General features: G+C 30.5%; 3 protein-coding genes across 3 annotated transcripts; 1 reads left to right on the top strand and 2 right to left on the bottom strand.

Moving 5' to 3' along the window:
* Positions 1-204: 204 nt before the first annotated feature.
* On the bottom strand, positions 205-1,963 carry LOC124543234. The gene has a single exon (XM_047121374.1). It carries the CDS (start codon positions 1,664-1,666, stop codon positions 449-451), a length of 1,218 nt encoding a protein of 405 aa, XP_046977330.1. The 5' UTR covers positions 1,667-1,963; the 3' UTR covers positions 205-448.
* Positions 1,964-7,429: 5,466 nt separating this feature from the next.
* Positions 7,430-9,989, bottom strand: LOC124543113. Its single transcript, XM_047121170.1, has 2 exons — positions 9,771-9,989; positions 7,430-8,654 (listed from the first exon to the last, which is right to left on the bottom strand). The coding sequence occupies exon 2, from the start codon at positions 8,645-8,647 to the stop codon at positions 7,451-7,453; it is 1,197 nt and encodes a 398-aa protein (XP_046977126.1). The 5' UTR covers positions 8,648-8,654; positions 9,771-9,989; the 3' UTR covers positions 7,430-7,450.
* Positions 9,990-10,528: 539 nt separating this feature from the next.
* Positions 10,529-20,040, top strand: LOC124542971 (6-phosphogluconate dehydrogenase, decarboxylating). Its single transcript, XM_047120936.1, has 12 exons — positions 10,529-10,682; positions 11,693-11,804; positions 11,880-11,994; positions 12,119-12,270; positions 12,473-12,565; positions 13,219-13,369; positions 13,641-13,751; positions 14,033-14,176; positions 14,504-14,658; positions 16,619-16,708; positions 18,165-18,365; positions 19,445-20,040. Exons 1-12 carry the CDS (start codon positions 10,675-10,677, stop codon positions 19,562-19,564), a joined length of 1,452 nt encoding a protein of 483 aa, XP_046976892.1. The 5' UTR covers positions 10,529-10,674; the 3' UTR covers positions 19,565-20,040.
* Positions 20,041-23,730: the final 3,690 nt, after the last annotated feature.

Genomic DNA, 23,730 nt, shown 5'->3' with positions numbered 1-23,730 from the left:
TATAATACATATCTAGGCATCTAATATAAAAATATATAATAAAAAATCTCATTCTTAAATAAGGTAGCCAGTTTCTCACGCTTAATTTAAAGACCACCTCTAAAAATAAATTAGAATACATAAGTTACGATTAGAATTAAAAATGAGAATTTAAATAATTTCTTTGATGGAGATGATGAGCGATAATGAAGCCATTATTTTCTCCTAATTCCTCTAGGAATACATTACTGATATTACAATTATCGATTTACATTTAAATTGTGATAGGTTACATTTTACAATAATTGAATGAAAATACGAGTATCGTCGGTTAACATTATGAAACTTACATGTAGGTTACATTTACTAAAAAGTATAACTATGTCCTGTAGGTATGTATTAATAATATTTAGTACTAGTCTAATTATTGTATATATACTTAAACTAAGTAAAATAAAGTCAAATGATATTACTCGTCAAAAATGTTATCTGGTAAAGCTCTAACATCATCATTATTGTCTGGTACAGGCAGAGCGGAAATATTAACTTTATTAGGAAATTTGAAATTATGTCCAAGACTTTTAATAGTTATATTAAATTCATATCCCGGAGACAAAAAACAGCCCAATCCGTTGTCCCAAGCTTGATTCTCTTCACATTTGCAATAAATCGAAAGGACTGGTGTCCTCAAGCATTGTGGGTGCATATATTTCATTTTATCTATATTGAATTCCTCATCTCTGCCCCAATCTACGAGTTGTACGATAGCACTTTCGTTTGGCTTTGTAACTTTTTTGATAAAAGCTCTCTCGTATTTATTTTCTTTATCAATTTTTACACATACTAAGCGGCCTGTAACCAAATGCAGAGGCAATAGCGAAGATTCTCTTCTTGCGTAAAATGATATGATATCAATTTCTTGAAGGTGTTTGTTGTAGTCGCTAACTCTGGCAACATAGAATCCGTTGAGAGAATTACCTGATTGAACCCTCACATGTAGAGTTTCACCAATCTTAAGCTCTTTGAAATGAAAATAAATTCTTTTGCCACGTATAATAGGATTTCTAGCCATCTCATCAGAAGAAAGACCTATTGTTGAATAGCCGTCGATAGCTAGGAGTATCGCAATACTCTCTTTATTTGAATTTATTAAGTCAACCAGAATCTTATTTGGTTTCTTGCCTAAAAATTTCATTTTAACAGGTTCACCTCCAATAAAATCTTTAATAGCCTCGTTTGTTTCAGACGTAAAACCTCGCGGCTCCATTGGGTAACAGTTAGCGAGCCGACAGTTATAAGCTAGTGGTGGTATATTTGCCAATTCTTGTGAGCATTCCCATACGTATTCCATTGGGATTGATTTTTCTTTAAAACCATAATCAATGGCAAATACATCGCACGTTAGAAAATTATTAACTTTTGATATACGAGTTATTCGTCCTCTTATATACTTACGACCACCACGTAAATAGCCCAAATTGAATATTACCAAATCCTGTATGTTGAATCTTGCAGGCTTGATTTTAGTTTCCATGGATTCCCAATCCTGGATAATGGATTTATATTTTACAGGCCGCACGTAAAAGTCGAATGGATTTAAAATGTGAGTCAATTCTACCAAATGGATAAAATCCGTATCAAAAGAATTGGGTGGTATATCCGGTACTACTTTTTCGATTTCTTCCATTTTATTCTAAAGTAAATAAACAACGTATTAAAGATGATATAAAAATATCTTAATGTATCGAAATATCACAACGAATCATAGTTAGCCACCAAACCTATCTGAGCAAGTATATATAAACATGATCAATCACGAAAATAATATCCGAAATGTTAAATTATTTGGTAGCTGTAGTCTTGTTTATGGCATACGACATTTAAAAACACCAAGAGGTTATAGAAACGTTTAACTTATCCACACGTATTTTTTGGCACATAGCAAACTATATTATACAATTATATAAAAAGTGCAAGGATAAATAATTTAAAGATAATTACATAATTTATAAAAATTTATAACAAGGTTTTTATACAATAAATATTATATGCGGTAAACAGCATTCTACAGAAAAGACTATATTTTCTAATGTAACAATATCAGCTCAAAAAAGAATTCGCCGTATGTATATATAAATAAAGCTTTAGATTTTGTTTAATAGTTTCGATTCTAAAAATTACATTATTTTAGTAGGTACACCTTTAGATTAGAAAAAAATAAATAATCTAAGAGCACACTTTTTAAACAAATACATCAATGTGCCTGGTTAAAAAACGCAACAACACAAAACACATAAGTACACAAATATTATTTTGAAAACAGTTACCCATATTTTCGCCAAGGCAAATATGTAACTTACTTCTTAATTAATTTTCTTGACAATTATTATGCTACGTTCAAAAAATATTTTGTTTTATTGATCTTAATATTGTCTATAAAACCGTTACATTAACTAAATCAATAAAGTAAAATAACTAATTCAGTTTTTTCATAATATTACTCTTACTTATTGTTCAAATGCACTCCTATATTTCAGTCACCACAATAGTAATTTATCAATATATTTATTTGTTTGTAAGCGGTAAGCACCCTAACGTTCTGAATAACTAATAACTTGTAGGATTCGATCAATACTCGTAACAGGGTGTTGCTAGAAAAGCTTTCAGTTTTGGTAAAATGCACTTGTATATTTTTTTATTTTATTTTCAGACAGTAGAAAGTGCGTTTAACCATAAAAAATAGTTTTTCAATTTGTATTAAACTCACCGAACAAGTTTTATAGTGAATTTTATAAACATCACACTATTTCCTCCTAGTGGTGTAGAGCATAGGATGGGAGCTTACCCATTAAAGAGAAAACATTTACCTACTACGTTTTAGTATACATTTAACATTACTGCGTACTAAGTATATAAAAGGCATTGTTACATTAACTTATCGAAATATTTTCATTATTTATTTACGTATCTCACATGCCGAATTATTGGAGGTCTATTTCAGGCATTTGTATAAATTAAAGCAGTTAGACAAGAAATTCGGTGACCAGTATTATATAATTATTTTAAGGGTAATAATTAAATATATTATAATATAGTTTATAACATATCTGCCAAATTACCAATTTCATATTGTTTATGTATCACCTTCTAATAAAAATGTGAGACGTCAGTAGGTACTAAGGGTACAGCTCAAAATCACCGTATCGAGTATCGACACCGTAGCGGTTGACACTTGACACATTTTTATTGTTGTTATATTATGCCCTGGTTAATATGTTACTCATTTAAATAGAGTAGAATAAGTGTAATGATCTAAGAACATGAAAGATATGAATTCACCTGAAAATTGTGGCATAATTCTCAATGTGAGAGGTTTATATAAGGTTCATATTAAGGAAGGAGTAGTATGCAGTTTCTTTTATAAATGCAAAATTTTGTATGTTTACCTCACATCTTTAGTGTATTCATCTGTAGATATGTGTTATGGCCTCCTAATTGAAGTGGTCACCAGTCACCACTGCCTATAGACTTAGTATCAGTAGTGTATGAAATATTAATCCTCTTTAATGAGCTTCATTTTCAAAAACATGTTATGGTCCAGTGGCTAAAAGATATGAATTGCAACAGATGCTACCAACTTTGGACTTGAAAAGCACGAATAATTTATGTAATTATTTATATATATATAGTATAAATTTACTAATTTTTGGTGGTGAAAGACAATATTGTGAGACATTGTTTCATTCCTTGTGGCCATGACTCATTCTTCATACTGGAATATAGCAATCTTAACTATTAGTGTTTTCGCCGAATTTATATGAGCAGATTCTACCAACCTAAGCTGGTTGGCACATTATTGGAAATATCTGAGATTGGAGCTGACAAATCTTCTTGACTTTGTTGCTCAGTAAAATTTCCAAGACTGACTGATACCAAGAAGCATTAAGAGAGATTAAGAGTCAGAAATCCATTTCTTACACAGTCACTTCTTTTAAGTATTTTAGTCACAAATTATACAGATAAATATAAAGATAGACATACAAGAAATTTTAGTGGGAAACTAATATAGTCGTTTCTAATTGATGGTTTTTACAGTATAGGTTTCATTTTATCACAAAGTTAATCTAAAGAATGGAAAAAAAATAGAAATCAATAATCATGTTGATAATTCCTAAAACAAATTACCAAACAGTAATCAGTTTTATGTTATCATTTTATATTGACTTTTCATGATTGTAGGTAATATTTTATTACTGATTTATATCTATAATTTAAAAGTAATTAGTCCAGTCATTATGTACAAAAAAAAGCAGATTTTTGGATATATTTCAGGAGGAGCTTAGAAGAGCTTAACTTAAAATTATCCACCTTGATTTTGTATGCATTCGCCGCCATCCTGAAAAAGGGGTTTTATTTCGTTTTTCGCTTTAACTTGGCTGGTACTTCGTTATACTAGAGACTCTCTTCGGGATGTTTTTAACAAAGTCGGAATACTCACTGTTGCATAGTATATTTACAACAATATTATGTATATTAACAGTAACATAAATCACTGATAAAATCAATGATAATCATTGTATGTGCACAAGAATGCCAGGTTTCCGAATCCGCAAAGTAAATAAATCCTTCTTGGGGCAAGGTATTCGTTTCTATAATAAAATTCCGCAGACATTTTTTACTTTGCTGTTTCGGAAATTCAAATGTAAAATACGTTGGTAAAAAAGGCATATTATTCGATACAAGATTTTATATATGATAAAAAAAGCGCGGAGTTAATACCTGTTGACTTCCAGACAGGACATACATATACAGGGCCGTATTTAGGGGAGGGCCAACCGGGGCAACTGCCTGGGGCCTCCACATTAGTGGGGGCCTCAGTTTTCAGCGAGTTAACAAATACCAAGATATAGTCAAATTATAATAATGTTATTATTTAATATTTTAAAAGTTACCGATACAAGTAAATAAATCATAGCTTACTGATTGAAATAAAAAAGTAATTAATTCATGATAATATAATTATTAGGTTGTTCACGCTTCTGTCTTTCTAGGGCCCCCGCTGCTTTGTGGCCCGGGGGCCTCCAGACCTTTAAATCCGGCTCTGTACATATGTATATAATTGTATTTAACTAATATGACTGTATTTTTTAAATGTTGAAAAAGAGCAACTACTGAGTTTCTTGCCGGTTCTTCTCAGTAGAATCTGCTTCCCGAAGTCCGAAGCGATAGTAACTTCACTTAATTGTAAAATGACGATTCAGAAGTGCTTGTAAGCCAACTTGAATGAAGTTTATACTGCTTTTTGTTGCTTCATTTACGCTAAAATGTTTAGGTCCTATAAATTTTTAACCTACCGTGAGTAGTTATTGGAAACTGCAAAATGAAATCGTACAGTTACGACGTTTTTCGCTATTTTCACCTTACTCTTGAAATATATTGAAAAACAGTCTATTGAAAAAAAAGTGCTTTTCCTAACGCCTTAATGTTAATTTAATGAGAAAAATTCATATAAGTATGGTCTGAATAAATTCCAAAAGAATAAATAGTTCTTTTGGATTGGTTATTGATTTGATGCTATTGTGTTTTATGTAGTTTTTTTTTTCTGTATAATAGGCTACTTGTGAAACCATGTGAAAAATAAAGTGTCAACAATTGTAATCAGTATGTATTTGTATTGTGAGTTTAAAAATGGTTATTTATTAACGAAAGTTGGAAATAGTAATGAATCTATTCAGAAATTCACAAATAAAAATGCTTTTTGTAAAAAGTTTGTCACGTGACACAAAACGAAACTGATTAGTCGGATTTATTAGGACGTCACTTGCTTGATAACTTGATTATATGAACCACAGATTATAATACAGGCTAGTGACGTCACCGACCCCATTGCAGCGCCATATTGTCCAAGTAGCACTTTCGCGCGCTATTTAAATACGGAATTTTTAATTTGATGTTTTTTAGATAATATGTACTAGAAATTAAAGAAACAACTTTTACTAGGTTCCTAAATAATATAAAATGCATTTTAAAAACCAGTCAAGTAGCCTATTCTACTGGAATTCACAGCTGATAATAAATGTACTACAGAATTTATTTACGACATTACATTAGAAACTTCTAAAAATATCAGTGTTTCTTTACTATATTGTCCATGTTTTATATACAAAAACCTTCCTCTTTTAATAGATACAGTGATTCTATCTATAAAAAACCCGCATAAAAATCTGTTTTAAAGATTAAAGCATACATAGGGATATACTATGTAATGTTGAATAAATTCACAGTATGATTACTACTAATGAAACTTTATGTTGTAAAAGAGTATGTTAGTGAAATTGATATCTATTTAATCACATAATTTGACAGGTGTTTCAATAATCTATAGAACCATAGTGTATAAAAAAAAATACTTTGGTAAAAATTAATTAATATTTAATAATATCATTGAATATTTATTTATTTCGTTATTGCATATAGTATTATATATCAAATCATTTAACTTAAAATATTATAAAATAATAATTATTAAGGAGTGTCCATATTCTCGGCATACCTCGGCATAGTCTTAGACTCTAAGCTTACTTATGCTTCTCACATTTGTTACATAACATCAAAAGCTTATCGAATGCTTGGATTTATTTTAAGAGTTGGTAGGGACTTCAGACAGTGCTCAACTTTGGTTCTGCTCTATAACTCATATGTTCGGTCTACCCTTGAATATGCCTCTACCGTATGGAATCCTCAGTATAAAACTTATATAAATGAATTAGACTCTATTCAAAGAAAATTCTACAAACACATGTATTATAGAGCTGTATCTTCTGCTAAAATGCAACTCTTGTCTCCTCTTACTTTACGAAGACAAGCTAGAGACCAACTTTTCCTATATAAAATAATTAACAGTTTCGTAGATTCACCTTTCCTATTGTCTAATATTGAATTTAATTGTCCACGAATAAATTCTAGATATAAACCATTATTTAATGTGCCGATTTGTAAAACGAAAAGTACTAATAATATCTTCTTATATCGTAGCTGCCAAAATTATAATAAAGTTTACTCAGATATTGATATATTATTCGAAAAAATGTATTCTTTTAAAAATAAAGTTAATAAGATTAATTTATGTATCAATTCATAGTTTGTTCATAGCCATTAATGCCTTCAATTTTGTTTAATGTGTTTTGTTACTTTTTTTTTTAATTTTGTTTCGTTTAATTATATTTATGTTAGATTTTATTCATAACTGCCGAAGAAATTCGTCAGTATACGTTTTTAATGTTTGATTTTATGTATGTTAGTCTTTTTTTTAACTTTAATAATATGTGTCTAATTACCAGTGGAAACTTAGCTGATATATGTAATTTTGTATATTCCTATCCCATAAGTTTATCTTATTGTTTGTTTCCCTAAAATAAAATAAAATAAAATAAAATAAAATAAATAAAAATGAAGTATATGTGATATTGTCTTAATATCTATATATTGTGGAGCTTCCAGATGAATTGCTATTTAATGGTATTATTTTAACTATATTTGGAGATTCAAATTCTTTACCCAACTGTTTAATTTGAATTAGAAATTCAATTCCAGGACACAATAAGCGATGCAAGGAATTGTCCCATACTTGATTCTCTTCAACTGAGCAATAAATAGCTAAAACGGGTAAATTTAAGTATTGTTCGGGTATTTGTTTCATATTTGATATATGTCCTTGTTCTTCTTTACCCCAGTCTACAAGTTTCACTATAGCTTTTGTTTCAGGAACTATAATATCTTTAATGATTGCCCTTTCGTATTTACCTAAATCATTTTTAATACACACAGGTGCATTCAACTTGAATTTCTCTTCTATAAGTTTAGGTTCTTTTTTTGTGTAATATGTTATTGTATCATATTCTTTTATATAATTTTGATAATCATTTACTTCAGCTACATAAAATGCATTAAGTGATTTACCACTTTGTACTCTTACATGTAATATTTCATCAATATTAATATTTTTAAATTTAAAATAGATTTTTTGTGGTACTACTGTAGGCATTCTACTAATAACGTTATGAACATAGCCCAAAGTAGAATATCCAGTCAAAGCCATCAAAGTAGCAATATCACCGGGATTAGAATTTATCAACTCAACAACGAGCTTATCAAATGTCTTGTCTAATATGATCATTCTGGCCCTTTCATTATTAACATAATATTTAAATGCATCTATAGAATCTTCAGACCAATCATTACCACTTAGTGCAGCACAATTTGCAAGTTGACAGAATAACGCTAAAGGTGGAATTTTAGACAAATTTTGATGACATTCCCATAAATTTTCTTTTGGGATTGCCCTGTGAAAGTATCCATAGTCAAGTGCAAATATATTAAACTTGTCGTTACAATTTTTATTACTTGGATAGCAAATCTTTCCTCTGGCATATTTTGCTTCTTGACCTGTCTGATCCATATTATAGATTACAAAATCATGTTCACTTACAGAGCTTGGTTTAATTGTTGGTTTAATTAATTCTAACTTTTGGATAAATTCCCTATATTTGGTTGGACGAACATAAAAATTATGAGGATTTATTATGTGAATTACTTGTACCCAGTGATCTGTTTTAATATCAAATTTAGTGACATCCATATTATTAATTATCAATTCAAGTTCCTCCATTTGATATCTGTAAAATAATATTAAAGGGTAATTTATTTTTTATTTCCTTGAAATAAATATTTTGTCACTTAAAATCACAGTTCAGAAACACAGAAATATGTTTTATGAAGCCTTTAAAATGCATTAGCAGAATAATTTCTAGACATATTATACTTAAACTTGAATATACTGATTTCATGGAATTTTAATGGTATGTATCTTATCTTGTAATTGAAACATTCTCATATTTTTTTCTTATTTAAATACCAATCTTTATGCTGAGGTGTTGGTTTTCTAGTAATATTTGTAACAAATTTAAAAAATAATAACAAATTATTCAAAGAAAAATAAATAAATACTTATGATACGAATGATATATCATTTTTTGTGGGTTGTAGGAACATTAGTTACGATGAGCAGTAGGAATTAATAAATAAACTGAAAACAATTAAGACAAAATGATAATTCATTTTATACTTATACTAATGACAAATACTTCCAATTATTTTTTAATTTTTATTGGATAGAGTTGTAGGAAGAACAAAAAATAATTCAGTTGACGTTATGGTTTATATCTATGTATATGTAAGGTGGGAGGCAGGGGTAAGGTAAGTATTGTATATTTTTTATAACTCGAACAACTCATGCATAATTTCATGTCATTCATTGTTTAGGTAATTAGGTATGAAAGTGTAACAAAGAAACAAAATACTTTTTTATAATATAATAATAAATTTTTAATTATTTAATTTTTTTTATTATAATTTTCGCGCGATTTTCGTTTGTCTTTGTTTGTATATATTTATCCTTAAGACTAAGTAATTATAAATGTTGTAGATAAATACATGTAACTTAATAAGTTAAGCGAGAACAGATACTTAATTTTGATAAATGTTTTGAACGAAAATAAAACAAAGTATTTCATAAAAGTTAAAGTTAGGATTAGGTTAGGTGTTAAAAATAGGATGTATGAACTCTTTACGCGGACAACTATAAGTTAGGCAAATTAGAATTATTTGTAGACTCGTTCATTAGTTATTCATATTTTTACATTCATTAAAAAGTAAGGCAGTAAACTGCTTTTGCATAATTTTACATTAAAAAATAATATTAAAAGTTTAAATTAAACTAAATATGTACCTACCTTATTATTATCTATTTAAATTCAGCTAATTTTTGGTAACTGTATTAAAGTTACTATATCTATTATTTTATAAGTTATTTTCGAGTATATTGTGATATAAAAACGAACCGGCAAACTTTTACTCAATATTTAAAAACAAATGAAAATAGATTATATCAAAGTCAACACAAACAACTCATTGCCAACTGCAAGAAGCGAAGTAATTCACAACCAACTTGAGAACCGACATTGAAGAAAGTGATGTTGCATATTTGATTCTCGCACGGAATAAATCGATATAGATCGATATATTTGATCATAAATAAAAAATTTAAAAGATATCGTTACTAAACATGAGATTAAAAAAACTAACATGCATGTTACTAAAATTTTGTATATACCTAGTGTTAATTATTTTTACTTTTACTACTAATAATCAAGCTTTTTGTAGATATAGCAAATATTTATAAAAAAAAAATGTACTAACTAATCATGTTTATGAATTATCGTTCCAGTTTTTACAATAATATCATTTGAAGAGATCGGCAGAAATGTTATAGTTTAGCATGTAATTTTAACAGAGTTAAAAACAAGGAGGAGGTTCATGTTTTAAAGATGAATATATACTATGAAATTTCTTCCTTTGCCATAATATTTTCGTTTGAACGCTTTTAAATTTGAAGAAATAAATGTTTTTTTTTTCTTTATTTGAGTAAATTTCATATAGTTGTCCCTTTTTTATTAGTTTTGACGAGGTTTTTATATTGGCAGCACTGTTATATGTATTATTTATGGTCGGTAGGCATAACTACTTAAGTAAAACTTTAACTTGACAATTGACATTTGAAATGAGCTACGAGTTGTAGTCGATTTATCTAAGTTTGACTTTTGCATTACAAGAGGAATTTTACCTACTATTAAAAAAATGGCACAGTAAGTCTTGTATTATATTTATTGTTTATGTAATATATTCGGATATTTCTTAAGTAGATATACATTTAAACAATAATAATTTCCATTTACTATGTTACAATTCACATTAGAAATATGTTCACATGTAGGGTATATGTGATAAAAAAAACATATAATATCCAAATATATTTATTAAATGTAAGTTAATTTCATTGCTATCAGAATCACTTCTGGTTTCGTAGCATTTTATGTGACGAAATTGGCATATATAATTGAAAATGTGTTTGCATTGCAATGCTATTTAATTACTTCAAAGAAATGTGTGTCATTATAACTACTTCATTAATAATAAATGGCACATTTTTTAAATTTAAAATAAATCTATAACATTGTTATTAAGTAAACATTTTTGTTAAGTGCTCACTTTGAAAGGCAAAATGATAACAAGGTTATTTGAAGGTGACTAAACACTTCCAACATTAACAAGTGCAGTTATATATTGAAAGCAATACTTAAGCAGCAGTTGTAATAATGCAATTGCCCTAGGTTTATTCAATAATTTTGCATCTCTAAATACAAATATTTATAAAATTTACATCATCATTCCAATATCCTTGGAAATTTGATATCTGGCTGGATCTAATTAAATAATGTACATAACTAAAACACACTTATTAAAAACAATTGATATACATCATATTAGTTCAGAATTTTAAGTCTTGCATTGAGGTGTCTTTTTTGGTAGATTGCTAAAGATATTTCTAAATGTTTTCTATGTACTTGACCCAGATTGTTTGAAATTATGCTTGTATATAATATATTTATGAAAGGCTAACTAATACTATATAAAGCTAAATAAAACTACAAAATATTAGTTTCATTTTGATTTATATAGCTAGAAAGAACCCAAATGAAAATAAATAAATTTGCAACATCTTTAAAAAAGTATTAAGCTTGTTTCTATGTAATTATAATAATTATTCTATGAATATAATAAATTGGTTTTCTTAGTATTTTTTTCTCTCTTTTAGGCCTAAAGCAGACATTGCCCTGATCGGGTTAGCCGTGATGGGTCAAAATTTGATTCTGAATATGGACTCCAAAGGATTTGTAGTTTGCGCCTTTAACAGAACAGTGGAAAAGGTAATTCGAATTAAGTTATAGAAATGAACGGTGCTTAATGTCAATTATTCCATGCTAATTGTTCAATATCTGCAGGTTGACCAATTCCTTGCAAATGAAGCAAAGGGTACGAAAATCATTGGTGCCAAATCTTTGGAAGACATGGTAGCAAAACTAAAAAAGCCAAGAAAAGTCATGTTGTTAGTTAAAGGTATTTGTCTATCCTTATATTATTATAAATGATGAGGAAAGTATAACTTTGAATATGCTGGCCTTAACCAAATTTTTTTGTTAAGGGTTTTAATTTTATTCTAATATATAATTTAATCTTTAAGCTGGATTTGCTGTGGATGAGTTTGTAAAGAAGTTATTGCCCTTGCTGGAGAAGGGCGACATTATTATTGATGGTGGCAACTCACAGTACACAGATACACAACGCTGGTGTAAAGAGTTAGCATCAACTGGAATACATTATATTGGCATGGGGGTGAGTATAGTTTTTAAACCATAGTACCATTTAAACAGATAGACCCTGGAAATATTCTGGTATGTAAAGATCATGAATGTACATGCCTATTTTACTGTACTTATCTGATTATGAGCATGATTTAGTGCTCATCATTACTTGCTTATAATTGGAGTTATCAATCTAATAAAACATATTGTGATTTCTTAATTTTTTGTTTCAGGTAAGTGGCGGCGAAGACGGTGCACGCTATGGACCTTCTCTTATGCCTGGAGGTCACCCGGCAGCCTGGCCTCATGTTAAACCAATTTTCCAGGTATTTGAAATATTTATATTTTGAATATTATTTTTTCAAGCCAACTTTTAATTACATAACTTTTACATTTACCCGAAAGAGTCAATAAGAATATATATGTATTTAGTTTGATTATGGAAACTAATGTATGATAATTAATTCATTGTCTTTGATATACAGTCAACTGAAATTTCCATGTACCTCAGAACATTGAATACATTAATTTAATATGGTTATTAAGTTCATTGAATATCTTTCAAAGATACTTGAAAAATGTAGTGTTATTTACCTTACTTAATAATACTAAGAATGACAAACAAGGGATTTTCCTTTCCTCATTATATGAATAAGGAAATGTAACATGTTTAAATTAATTGCTAAACATTTATATGATATTACATAATAAACATTAGGCAATGAATAAAAATGTTCCTATAATATGCTGCTACCGTAATTGTAAACACAGTACTTTAAATAAAGGAGTAACTATTTGTTTCATCCATGGAAAATTCATACATGTAATTTGACATTTTCTTTCACCAAGCTTGTGATTGAATATTCATATAAATAAGATTGTTGATTTTCTAAATTAGAAAATGTATACCTTCCTCTGTCAATATTGACTATTTGATGTAAATTCATCAAAAACATTAACATATATTTTTTTATGTCAGGCGATAAGTGCAAAAGTGAACAGTGAGCCATGCTGTGATTGGGTGGGCGAAGATGGAGCTGGCCACTTTGTTAAGATGGTACATAATGGTATCGAATATGGAGACATGCAGCTCATTTGTGAAGCATATCACCTTATGAAGGATGTTCTTGGTAAGGAGAATGTTATATATTACACAACTGAGCTATTTGTATTTCTTATAATAAAAATAATATGTCTATTTTCAATAAATAACTAGCTTCCATTCTAAGAATTAAGCTTTTCAGCTATCTTTGATATGTTAATTTGTCATGACTATGCCTTTAGTGTATCTTTTGATCTTTTTGATTAGCTTTAGTAGTAAAACATAATCAATACAATATTATATTTAATTGTAGCTTCAAATTTGAAATATATGTATGTAATTGCACTTTATCATTGCAGGTATGGATCAGGATGAGATGGCTAAAGTATTTGATGACTGGAATAAAGGAGAACTGGATTCATTTCTTATTGAGATTACTCGTGATATTTTGAAATTCAAGGATGCTGACGGTCAGTTTATTTGATATATATTTTTTTATTTGTATGTAAATGGTGATTTAGCATTATGATTATGCTTTTCCATCGACATATCTGGAGTAAAGATTATTTCTTTATATTATTTCTTTTTCATTGTTATTTTGATAAACAAAGTTAATAGTCACTGCTCTGAAGTGGAAATCATCAAGACATATAGAATATATAATTATATTTTTTATTATAATAACAAGACACAATTATTGTAAAATAATGATTACAGATTAATTCTCTAATTATTAATGTACTATCTGTAGGAAAACATCTGCTGCCGAAGATTCGGGACGCCGCAGGACAGAAGGGCACAGGAAAATGGACAGGAATCAGTGCCCTCGAGTATGGAGTGCCGGTAACACTAATCGGAGAAGCTGTATTTGCTCGGTGCCTCTCTGCTTTGAAAGGTATATTAAAATCTATTATATATGCTAATTAACCTTTAATTGTAATCGTGACGTACAATATTTCCAATACTGACGTTGTAGACATCAATTGATTCAAAATGTCTTCCCAAGTTTTCTATCGGCCGCATTTCTATTTGATTTTGATTCAGTAGATGTTAAGCTACTGATCTCTAACAGACCTTCCTCCAGCACTACCCTTAAAATTTTATTAGCAAGCTTTCCTTTTAATCTTTCATCTCTTCTACAAATTGACTTGAGTTACTAGTGACTGACAAATCATCCCTCAGCCGAGACGGGCTACCAAGTATTGAATGTAATATCTTTTAGAGGAACGAGTTACTGCGAGTAAAAGTCTGCCGGGCTCCACTCACAAGTTCACCGGTGACAAGAAACAGTTCCTCGAGCACCTGCGTATGGCTCTGTTCGCAAGCAAGATTATATCTTATGCGCAGGGCTTCATGCTCCTCAGAGAGGCTGCTAAGGTAAACTTCATTTTTATTTGTTTATTTAATATAAGCAGGAGTTTCTTTTGACAGACAGACATACCCAAATCAGTTAATATGTATTGTAGTAGATAGTGTTTAAATGTTAGTTCAACTTCTGGACAACACAACATAAACTAATAAAATTATACATGAAGATTAAGAAATCATTGGCATTTAAATTTTTTTTTATGCCAATTTGATTAGGATTAAAAAATTTACATGCTATAACAATATAAATAATATCAAAAATCAATATAAATCGTTACTTCCACATCGACATTGATTAGATTCTGATGATAACAATTTTTGATGACATCGAATCGATTATTCTAATGAGTAGGCGATCGGAGTCGTTCTTTAGGAACACAATGGTGGATGAGTACAAAGTAGTTATGGATTCGATTCCCTCTCTAACCGTAAATTTTTAGCTAGGGATTTTAATTGCTATCAACAACAACAGCCTGTAAATTCCCACTGCTGGGCTAAAGGCCTCCTCGCCCTTTGAGGAGAAGGTTTGGAACATATTCCACCACGCTGTACCAATGCGGGTTGGTGGAATACACATGTGGCAGAATTTATATTAAATTTGTCACATGCAGGTTTCCTCATGATGTTTTCCTTCACCGCTGAGCACGAGATGAATTATAAAGACAAATTAAGCACATGAATCAGCGGTGCTCGCCTGGGTTTGAATCCGCTATCATCGGTTAAGATGCACGAATTCTAACCACTGGGCCATCTCGATTCAACAACAACAACAGCAGCCTGTAAATTTCCCTGCTGAGCTAAGGCCTCCTCTCCTTTTGAGGAGAATACTTAATTGTTATCGTTGTAACCTTATGGGATCTTGTTCCATTTATAAATTATTATTTTACCTACATTTCATTGCCTAAGCTTTATAGACAAAAATATTTGAATAAAAAAAAAAAAAAACATACACACACACATAGATTATAGTTTTATTTTTTTGATGCAGGCAAATTGATTAAATTACATTTTCGATTTTTAAAAGCGTCTCATTATAATGCGTGACATGAGTGTATTTATGAAGGGAGTTTTCAAAATGGATTTCTGACTATCAGTTGGTTCGAGTGCAAATACGGGTCAAGGAGGTCACGCGCATTGACGTGTTACCCTCGAGCGGTACTGGTCAGATATCACGACGCATGACCACTTGATACTTTGTTTATTAATTACTTATTTGAAATCGTTGTAATGATATACTAATTTGGTCCAAAGTTACCAAAATAATCTTTATTCAAGTGGGCTTTTATAACCACTCTTGAATCGTCAATTAACAATTAAGTGAAGCTACCATGTTCGGAAAGTAGATTCTACCGAGAAGAACCGGCGAGAAACTCAGTAGTTACTATTTTTCAACATTTAAAAAATACAAAGTCATGTTAGTTAATACAATTATTTAAATTAACATATCCTGCGTGGAAGTCAACATGTATTAATTCCACGCTTTTTTATATAATAAGTACTACGCCTTTTAATTACGCCTTTTAATAATGAGTAATACGCCTTTTATTATTATTTATATAATATATATTTATTTAAATTCAATTTGATTTCTTTATCATCTACAAAATCTTATATCGAGTAATACGCCTTTTTATTATTATTTATATATTATATATATATTTAAATTAAATTTGAGGTAACAACAGATATGATTGTGGATGTATATTGTTGAAATTAATAATAAAATTACTTTTACGCTAATAAAAATAAATTATATTGACACTTAATTTAAACATTAATTATAGTGCATGTATGTATAAATGTTTAATAAGTCTTGAGTCTTTTGTCCAACCGTCTTGTTGATTTAAAACTGACGTACAGCTTAAATTAAGGTAGTCTAATACTATTGCGCCTTCATTGTGAACGACCTTGTATTTGAAGTTTGCCTAGAAAGACCTTACTAATGTGGTATTTCACTGTAATTTTATAGGATAACAAATGGAACTTGAACTACGGCAGTATAGCTCTGATGTGGCGTGGAGGATGTATCATAAGGAGTGCGTTCCTCGGAAATATTAAGGTAAGTTTGATTTTTTATCAATTACTTATTACATTTTAGTTTTTGATACATATGTCATCTAGCTATACCTTGCCATACCGTGCCATATGTGGTCGCTATGATGTAATAGATAGTGTAGGATTGCAGAAATTTACTATTAAAATAATCTTTGTAATGTATTCTCGTATTTGTCGCAATTGACGCCTGTCTCAGTTAAATATTATGCTGTACAGTTCACATAATATTCTACAAGAATCTGAACTAATATTATAAATGCAATAAATGTCGTGCAGGTTCAGGTAGCGTTGATATAAAGCTATAAACAACACATGCGAATCCTCACTCGACATATTATAGGCCCCTTCTTCGCTCGGGTGGACAAAAGTTTTATTTAATGTTTTTGATGGTTTTTGCCGACATGTTAAACAACCTCAAAAATTAAAATTTATACCTAAACCTTATGAATACCTCTGTATATTAGAGAAAACCGTATGAAAATCCGATTAGTAGTTTTCGAGTTCATCGCGAACGTACAGACAGATGGACGCGACCGACTTTTTATAACATGGCTTTTTCCTTTTTTACAATTTTTATTTTTTACATAAATTAAGAAAAATCCTGTATTTTGTTAACATGTTTTTTTTTTACGCAATTGAATATCTATTATTTTTATTAATGTAACTCTGTTAGTCGATGATGGCCTATAACAAATTGCATGTTGTAATTACCTGTGAGTAAAAGAACAATTGAAATGTATTACTAAAAATTACTGCTGTATAGTACGACACAAATTAGACGTAGCATCGGAAAATGCAATGGAATGAAAATAAAACCGATTACTGCCGATTAACACAACCAATAGAAATAGCTCCCTATCGCGCCATTCAACGCTATTCGTCGCTATAGATTCACGCGTCAGAGAAAGCAAGTGCATGTAAATCGACGTGTCAAATTGACGAATATATTAGGTCATATGATATTACAAGTTATTACGTTTGTGCAAAGATCATATTCGCGTGAGAAATAAATATTGATAATTTGGGATCGCGTACTCACTTCGGATGTGATCGGTTTTACGAATTTTGCCGATGCGACATCTAAGTTGTGTCGTACTATACGTTTGTGCAAAGATCATGTACGCGTGAGAAATTAAAATTGATAATTTGGGATAGCGTACTCAATTCGGATGTGATCGGTTTTACGAATTTAGCCGATGCGACATCTAAGTTGTGTCGTACTATACGTTTGTGCAAAGATCATATTCGCATGAGAAATTAAAATTGATAATTTGGGATAGTGTACTCAATTCGGATGTGATCGGTTTTACGAATTTTGCCGATGCGACATCTAAGTTGTGTCGTACTATACACGAATGATTGTATCTTTTGTTGGTAGTTCTAAATAAATAAAATAAATGTAGTGATTGTGTATGATTAAGCAATAGGTTAAATGCAATTTTTTTTTTTTTTTTTCTTAGGACGCGTACACGAAGAACCCTCAGCTGTCGAACCTGCTCCTCGACCCGTACTTCTGCGAGCGAATCAGCTCCTGCCAGCCGTCGCTGCGCCAAGTCGTGGCGCAGGCGGCTCTTCTGGGAGTGCCAGTCCCCGCATTCAGCGCCGCGCTCGCCTTCTACGACGGATACCGTGCCAATATGTTGCCAGCTAATCTGTTGCAGGTACTGTTATACTTTCGGAAATTTGGTTTCTCTTTTCAAATTTTTTGTCTACAAGGTCGTTCGATACACTGGAACTATTTCGAAATTCAAAATCATTCTTAAACATATTTTGTTGTACTTTCAGAATTTTCTTTTTTTTTTCTTTTCAATTATTGTCTACAAGGTAGCTTGATACAGTGAAACTATTTCGAAATTTAAAATCTTTCTTAAACATATTTTATTTATCTTTACTGTCATAAATTTTACATTGGTTCAGATTGAAACACTAAAAACCTTTAGAAATTTTAAAAGAAAGATTGTCATCGTAAAGTTTTGCCCGAGTATATTGTAACTTTTTAAGGCATTTTTTTGTAATATATACCGTCTGCCCCATTCATTTCAATATGTATATAAAATATTGGTCACATATATGTGGTACACTGTTTTTAAAGAATACATTTTAGTTATAATTGTCAAATTATGCAATTACTAAAATTAGAGTCAAATGCATTTAAGATATATATTGGCATACAACTTAATATGACTGAGGAGACTTGAATTGACTTAATGAGACATAGGAAGTAGAATGATGTAAATTCATTCGATTTCATACAAAATGCAATACATATAGAAATACCATTTAAATACTTTAAATTTAAAAATACTTTAAATACTAATTCACTTGATGGTAGGGCTTTGTGCGAGCCCGTCTGGGTAGGTAACACCCACTCATCAGTTATTCTACCGCCAAATAACGGTACCCAGTATTGTTGTGTTCCGGTCTGAAGGGTGAGTGAGGCAGTGTAACTACAGGCACAAGGGACATAACATCTTAGTTCCCAAGGTTGATGGCACATTGACAATGTAAGGAATAGTTAATATTTCTTACATCGTCATTGTCTATGGGTGATGGTGACCACTTACCATCAGGATGCCCATAAGCTCGTCCGCCAAACTATAACATAAAAAAAATATTCAAAATATGAATTTACATAAGAATAACTTTATTTAACACTATATATAAACTAAAATAAAAATTAACACATTCATAGCCAGAACATATATAAATATATGAATTGCTTGAAAATATAATTTTGCAGGCACAACGAGATTACTTCGGCGCCCACACATATGAGCTGTTGACAAAGCCAGGAGACTTCAAGCACACAAACTGGACCGGCCACGGCGGAAACGTCTCTGCCTCTACTTATAATAAGTGATTCTTCCAGATCTGTATTTATTTCAAGACATGTGATAAATCAATGTATTTCAAAATAATTCAAAACATTTTAAAATCTATTAATGCTGTTTTTTTTTTAATTAATTTAAATTTTATACATTTTTATGTATTGTTACCACGATTAACTGTTTCCAATAATGCATTCCTTGACGGTCGTTCCATAGTATGTATTTATAAGATTTTATACTTTTATAAATAAACTGTATTTTCGTAACGTCATCATTGATGTTTTTATTTTACGAATAAATGTTTTTTGTGTTGTTGATTAATAAAAAATATATGTATTCTTTAAACGTATAAGATTATTTATTTGATAGTCGCTATTTGGGTGGATGGGCTTAGAGCTATGATACATTATGTGCGTTACTTGTAGTTGTAATATGTTGGGACCAATTTTATAATTACAATGTTAAGCAATAAATGTAGACAAGAAGAATAAATGGGTGCTTTTTAAAACGACTTTTCTTTAAACAATTTAACTTCCAAAAAATGGTGAAAATTCTATTTACTTTACTTTATTGTACCAAAAAAAGTAAATAAATACATACAGCATAGATCCAGCCTAAATAAAACAGGCGTAAAAATTTGGCGATCTAATGGCTACATTGCGAGCTCTTCCAGGCAACCATTAATTGACTAGCATGACCAAATTCTTTGATCTATATCTCGAGTCGAAATCGCAATCGATCTATCGTTTTTAAAGACTTCATTTTCTAAACTATTCTACTGGAAGTAACTACAATTAAAATTGTGTGCATAATACCATCAAATAATATAGGTGAATAATCGCGCATTAAAGCACCGACTTACAACGGACTTTTGTGGTGTAACAACTTCTAAGCTTTTTTTTCCGAAAGGAGAACTTAGTCTAGTAGGACAATTAACCACTGTCTGCTCCTCTTTAGTAAAACCTTGATTATATAAACAAAATAAGTGGTTCGAATAATTAATCGAAACAGCGAATTTATAAAAAAATAATAGTTATATAATAATAAATTATTATATAACTTAATTAATAAATACGCTGTTATTATCTCGAATTACCACGAGCCTGAGAATATAAGTCACAGATATTTCCGCAGACTTGGCTAGATGTAAAATAAAATATAGTCGAAGGAGCGCCACCTAGACACCGAGGCTGATGGAGACGGGCCTTTATGGCAGGTCACTCTTATTGGGCGATGAGGAATGGTCATGCTAACTTTTGGTTTTGGTATCAATACAAAATGAGAGTTGCGAAAGTCCTTACTACATAAGAGGATTTGAGATTCTTTACTAAAAAACGCCGTGGCGTGGGCGTGTTACCTTGAGAGGTGTTTAAGAGAGCCTTCACTTTCTCGAATTGTAATAGTTGAACAGTCGTTTCGACTCTAGTTGCTGAGTAACAAGAACAGGCTCACGGATCTTAAGGTTTGTGTGTGACTTGTTACGATGAAGAAGGACCTCATACACATATAATTTTTAATTACGCTTGTTCAGTATAATTTTTTTTTAAATTGAAGTGAGTTCTAAATTAAAATAAAATCTCTAATAAGCTAAAAATAAAGGACTTGCACATTCTAATTATGGCAAGCAGTCTGGACGGTATAGACTTAAAAATAAATACTGAGTAGCCTCTCATCGTTAACGCTTCATTTATCGATTCTAATATCGGTAGCAAATAGTAGCTAGCTATTTATATTCTACAACCTTAGCTTTAATATTAAAATAAGAAAACAAGTTAATTCTCAAAATACACAACTTATAAATATAATTTTTCCTCTTTATTAATACTTAGGTAAAACATAAGGAACTACCGATTCAATTATATTTATATAAATTATCTAGCTTTACTATGACGATGATGATTTATTATGACGTTTTAGCGACCACGGTAACCTTTTTCGAAGACTCGAAGAAAACGATGGCTAATATTAAAGAAATGTTACGTTGCAAGTGTGTGGGTGCAAACACAGACGCACTCATCTCTTCACTATAATTAAAACTAGATAAGTTGGCAATTCAACAAGACCGAAGTTCAGATCTGGCGCAGGAAGTATGCGTTACCCGAGGCATAATAAGTTAAATCTTTATGCTTTACGAAACCTTTAAGCAAGTACCAACAACTTTACGAGGTTCTAATTTAATCAGACAAACGGAGCGTTAACGCGCAGAAATAAGCAGTCAATTATTATTATTTTTTTATTATGGAAGACATTTATAAATATTTGTATTTTTAACGTATCAACGTATAGTACGACACGACTTAGATGTCGCATCGGCAAAATTCGTAAAACCGATCACATCCGAATTAAGTACACTATCCCAAATTATCAATGTCTATTTCTCATGCGAATATGATCTTTGCACAAACGTAATAACTTGTAATATCATATGACCTAATATACTCGTCAATTTGACACGTCGATTTACATGCACTTGCTTTCTCTGACGCGAGAATCTATAGCGACGAATAGCGTCGAATGGCGCGATAGGGAGCTATTTCTATTGGTTGTGTAAATCGGCAGTAATCGGTTTTATTTTCATTCCATTGCATTTTCCGATGCTACATCTAATTTGTGTCTTACTATAGTTTTCTTAGTATATTTGTAACCGTCATATTTTTAGTAATTTTATTACCTATAGTCTGTTCCAATCGAAGAAGTAATAAAGATAAAGAAATCATATATTTACGTGTGCCACGCGATTTGCTAATGCCACATCTATATTGAGCCCTACTAACAGTTCTTGACTGTTATAAAGGTACAACGTGTATATAGGACTACTCCATTAAAACTATTTAATTTAAATTCCCAAGTTTTGGTAACGTTTCATTTCGAGTTTTTCGAAAATCACTAAATAATTAACATCGATTATTATTTAAAAAAGTAAAGTAACAGCCTGTAAATTTCCCACTGTTGGGCTAATGGCCTTCTCTCCCATCTCCATAAGTAGAGGGCTTGGAACATATTCCATCACGCTGTTCCAATGCGTGTTGGTGGAATGCACATGTGACAGAATTTCGAAGAAATTAGGCACATGCAGGTTTCCTCGCGATGTTTTCCTTCACCGCCGAGCACGAGATGAATTATAAACACAAATTAAGCACATACATGTAGTGGTGCTTCCCTGGGTTTGAACCCGCGTCATCGGTTAAGATACAAGCGCTCTAACCACTGGGCCATCTCGGCTCTATTTAAGCTCTCAACCAATATATTTTATCTTCTTGGGTTGGGTCAGAAAAGACCACAAATACCTCCTCCTTTTGAATCAAATCAATTATCAGGAGTTATGAGTACCGACCATAATTACGTATTTGTTTTGCTTTTATTGTTACTTATATTGAATTCATATTTTTTATTTTTGTGTGGCACTCGTTTTTATTATCAGACAAAATCTGAATTTAAGTTTTAGGAATAATGGGCGACATATATGAGTACTAATATTTTCATATGTATAATATATATTTATAAATTATATACACGAGGCTATAAGTGTTTTAAAACAATTTCTGTTATAATTGTACAGCCTATATGTCAACTCGATACCGAAATTGTGATTATATACTTTCCGATTATAATCGCATATTGATTTCACAAATTAAAAAAGTATAATAAATGTCCTCATTAAACATAATGATGTGTACCAAAATATTTTCAAGGCATAAATTATCATTCCGTATAATTATATTTCTCTTAATAATTTCTTAAAGTAAAAAGCAAAGTACCAGCCCGTAAATTTCCCACTGCTGGGCTAAGGCCTCCTCTTCCGTCAAGGAGAGGGAGATCCATTAATAATTGCTTATTCTTAAGTTAATATCTGCCTCTTGGTTTTATTGTTATTATAATATTTTATGTCCTAATGAATTTTAACAATATAAGAAAGAATTCGTTGACATAGTTACTGAATTGTAAGGAATAAGCGACGTGCATGCTTAGCAATTTTTACATTATTGTATGTTCTAATGATAATTTTTAACATATTTGCCTCTCATTGTGTTCGATTAACATGATTTTTTAATAATTAGGTACGTATATTGAAAATCATCGCATGATAACAATAGCTTCAGGATTCATCAATTACGTAGTTACTAAAGGTCCGTAATGAATCGAACGTTGCCAAACTGAAAACAAACGTTGTAACATACCTGCCAGCATGCATCACGAC

The sequence above is a fragment of the Vanessa cardui genome, chromosome Z (assembly GCF_905220365.1).
Source record: "Vanessa cardui chromosome Z, ilVanCard2.1, whole genome shotgun sequence".
NCBI classification, from domain to species: domain Eukaryota; kingdom Metazoa; phylum Arthropoda; class Insecta; order Lepidoptera; family Nymphalidae; genus Vanessa; species Vanessa cardui.
The sequence above is the reverse complement of the archived record's forward strand: the minus strand, read 5'-3'. Positions and strand labels throughout refer to the sequence as shown.